Source organism: Hirundo rustica, chromosome 5 (genome assembly GCF_015227805.2).
Source record: "Hirundo rustica isolate bHirRus1 chromosome 5, bHirRus1.pri.v3, whole genome shotgun sequence".
Taxonomy (NCBI): domain Eukaryota; kingdom Metazoa; phylum Chordata; class Aves; order Passeriformes; family Hirundinidae; genus Hirundo; species Hirundo rustica.
The window spans coordinates 57,748,557-57,752,296 of record NC_053454.1 but is presented as its reverse complement, the minus strand read 5'-3'; the positions used below and the strand labels follow the sequence as shown (position 1 = coordinate 57,752,296).

The following is a 3,740-nucleotide window of genomic DNA, read 5'->3' as shown; positions in this document are numbered from 1 at the left end:
GGCTGGGCGGAAATATGAATATTTAATCGCGGTTCGTGTACGATCTCCCTCCTCCCCCCCTCGCCCGCCGCCGTCGGTTTTTTCTTTTTTCCCCCGGCTTTTGTGAAGCGTCGCGCGGGGAAATTACTTTTCCCTTTTCAAATCTGGGGTTTTTTTGAGCGCCTTAGCCTGAGGGGCACCCTCGGACACCCCTCGCCGTGGGAGGCGGGGGGGACAGAGCGGCTCGGGGACACCCCGCGGCCCCACAGCCCCGTGTCGCCGCTCCCCTGCGCACACGCCGGAGCTGTCCCTGGTGCTGCCGCCGCTCCCCGGCCCGCGGGCGGCGCGGAGCTCGGGCGGAAGTCGGCGGCGGAAAAACACAAGTAGCGGCAAACGCGCTTTGCCAATGAAACGTAAAAAAAAAATCCTGTTTTCTTTTTTTTTTTTTTTTTTTTTTTAATGAAAGACGATTTAACAACATTTAAAAAATAACTTAGTACATTACTAGAATAAATAAAGCTCCTATTAACAAAACAAAACCAACAAAATTTTTTAAAAAATTAAATAAATAATAATAAAAAAGAAACCCAAACAAAAGCCAGCGAGATCGGGTCATGTACAGAACTTAAGACTTCAAACAGTCTCGGATAGAATAGCGATACAGCGAAATCTGTAAGAATATATCTATATGTGCGTCAACGCCAATGAAATATTTACAATACATACAGGGACCCAACCGAGTAACCCCCGTTTATTGTTGTTGTTCCAAAAAGAAATGTACCAAACCAGTTGTGAATTTACAAGCAGTGCAGCCTCGCTCGCTCCCCTTCCCTACAAATTTTAATTTGGCTTTTCTACAAACAGGCTTCCGAAAAAGGAGGAAAGTCCGTGGAAAAGTGTTGCAATTAAAGGCAATAAATAATCGAGCAAATAAATAAATAAACAAACAAATAATCAACCGGATAGATAGACAGATAAATAAATAACCGAGCTGGTCTGAGTACCGTCGCGATACACCTTTGAAATCGAGAGAGACGGATATTGTGCTGGCAAGGAACCCGAAGCGACAATCCCACCACCACCCCCCGCCCCCCAGCACTGTCACCTCCGCGGCCACGTCCTTTCTCACTTCGGGAGCAGCGTGTGCTGGGGACAATGTGGGAATCCCCATTAAATATGTAACGCGGTAAACAAATAACCTCGGACAGTGAATCAGGCTACACAAATAATGTAGGACATCTACTACAGGGTGCCGACGCCGTACGAATAAAGAATACTCGCCAGAGAAATACCTTAGGTTCAGGTGACAATTTACAAATGGCCAAAAGGGACATTCAGAAGAAGAAAAGCTCACGTCCATAAATCCTACCAACACAAAATATTTGATTCTCACTAACAATTTTTTTTTTACTTTTACCAAGACTTAGATTAAAGAGGTGTAATTAATTAGAATGAGCACAAAATGAAGTTGCTAGAGAGATAAATTAATAATTTACAAGGGGTTGTTTGGCAGTAATCTAATAATAGCTTTTGAAGACCAGTGAACACAGCAGGATCAGCTCTTTCCCTAAGCGTTATAACTTCAGAGAAGGAAAAGGATAATAACCACAGTAAAAATATATATATATTTATATATTTATAATACGCAGTGTAAATGCAGAAAAACCTGCCATCTCTTTTTTTTTTTTTTTTTTTTTTCCCTTTTAATCGTCATTAATATTATTATTATTATTTAAATCAAAATACTTTTGAGACGTCTCTCACGGTGCGAAGCCTCAACTCTAGATTCAAGTTTGGGTCCCGAGAAAGCCATGGCATCGTGGCCACCCCGCTGCCACCCGGGCGAGGTCTGTTAGGAATAAAAACCAGCGGTACTTGCCGGGGCGGGTCCGGGCGCGGCTCTGCGGGGAAGTTCCCCCCGAAAGCTGGGCGCGGGGCGGGCGGCGGGGTGGGCTGGGGTTGCTTGGGGTTGTTTTCCTCCTTTCCTTTTTGTCGCTCTCGTCGTCGATGGAATTTTCTGTCGGTGACGGCGGCGCCGGCGCTGTGGGTGCCGCTCCGCGGCCGGCTCAGATGCCCGCCGAGTACTTCATGCGCTTCTGCTTCTGGCGCTGGTTGCAGAACCAGACGCGGACCACGTTCTTCTTGAGGTCCAGCTTCTCGGCGATGGCGGCGATCTTCTCGGAGGAGGGCCGGGGCTGCAGGGCGAAATAGGCCTCCAGCGAGCGCTTCTCGGGGGCGGCGATGGAGGTCCGCTTGCGCTTCTTCTCCGCACCGCTGAAGAGCTCGGGCTTGGCCAGTTTCTCGCGGTGGGACTTCTCGGCCTCCTCCAGCCACGCCTGCAGGATGGGTTTGAGGGCGATCATGTTGTTGTGGGAGAGGGTGAGGGACTCGAAGCGGCAGATGGTGCTCTGGCTGAGGGAGCCCACCCCCGGGATCTTCAGGTTGGCCAGCGCCGAGCCCACGTCGGCCTGGGTCACCCCCAGCTTGATGCGGCGCTGCTTGAAGCGCTCGGCGAAGGCCTCCAGGTCGCGGGGGTCGGCGTCCACGTCGCTCATGCAGCCCATGTGGGCCGGCAGCCCGTGGGCGTGGGCCATGCCCAGCGCCGCCGGGTGCATGGGGTTCATGCCGGCCATGTGCGGAGCGTGGCCCGGCGTGGAGACCACGGCGCCGTCGGGGGCCGCCATGGCCCCCAGCGCCAGCCCCGGCGTCAGGTGCTCCAAGAGTTCCCCCTCCAGCGCCTGGTGGGGCTGGTGGTGATGGTGGTGGTGGTGGTGATGGTGGTGGTGGGTGCCCGACAGGGCGGACGGGTGGGAGATGGGCACGGAGGAGGAGGAGGCGGCCGAGGTGCAGGGGATGGTGTTCATGGTATGGTACGTGGCGTCCGGCTTGAAGGGGCTGTGGTGCGGCGGGTGGTGGTGGTGGCTCTTGCTCGGGGAGACGATGTCCACCGCTGCCAGGGCTTCGGCGCGGGCCAGCAGGCTCTCGTCCAGACCGCCGAATATATTGCTCTGCAATTGCAAATAGAAGGCACACATAACGCTCAGCAGGGAATTCGCCTCCCCGCGCACTCCGCCGTGCCACTAAAACCTTCCCAGCATGTTAAAAGAGAAATCCTGGAGAAGGGAGGGGGGGTGGGGTGGTGGGGGGGGGAGGAGAGGAGAGGAGAGGAGAAGAGGGAGCGAGCGGGGCGAGGGTGCGGGCGCGGCGCGCAGCTGCTCGCACAGAGGAGCCGCGGCGGGCGGGCGGACGGACGGACGGACGGACGGACACACGCACCAGCCGCGCGCGGCATCCCAGGTCATAAAAATTAATACGAGCGGCAAGAGCCGCCGCATGCATAAGTTGGGCGAGCGCCCGGCGGCGCCGGGTGATTTGCTGCACGGCCATGAAAAAATCATCAGGCGGATCCGGGGGGCCGCCGAGGGGCTCCCCTTAAAGTGGGGCGGCGGGCGGCGGGCACCTACCGGAGGGGCGGGCAGGCAGGCCCGCCGCATCGCCTCCGCGCCGCCGCCGCTGCCGCCGGAGCCCGAGCTGGAGCCGGAGCCGCCGCTGCCGCCGGAGCCGGAGCCGGAGCCGCGTCCGGCGGAGCCGCCGGTGCCGGTGCTGCTGGGGGAGCTGGCGGCGGGGGCGGCGGCGCCGGCGGAGGGACAGGGCGAGGCGGTGTGCAGGGCCGAGTACTTGGTTTCGTGGAGGCCGCCGCCGCCGCCGCCGCCGCCGTGGGGGAGGCCGAAGGGCTGCTTGCTGCTCAGAGACATCATCAT

The 3,740-nt window shown here is 56.7% G+C and overlaps 1 protein-coding gene across 2 annotated transcripts; it reads right to left on the bottom strand.

The window, feature by feature from the left end:
- Positions 1 to 1,758: 1,758 nt before the first annotated feature.
- On the bottom strand, positions 1,759 to 3,740 carry POU4F2 (POU class 4 homeobox 2). 2 transcript variants are annotated; one of them, XM_040064981.2, is made up of 2 exons: positions 3,444 to 3,740; positions 1,759 to 2,987 (listed from the first exon to the last, which is right to left on the bottom strand). In XM_040064981.2, the coding sequence occupies exons 1-2, from the start codon at positions 3,738 to 3,740 to the stop codon at positions 2,046 to 2,048; spliced, it is 1,239 nt and encodes a 412-aa protein (XP_039920915.1). In that variant the 3' UTR covers positions 1,759 to 2,045. The 2 variants fall into 2 exon arrangements, with proteins under 2 accessions (XP_039920915.1, XP_039920916.1); XM_040064982.2 differs by having other exon boundaries at positions 1,759 to 2,997; positions 3,448 to 3,473.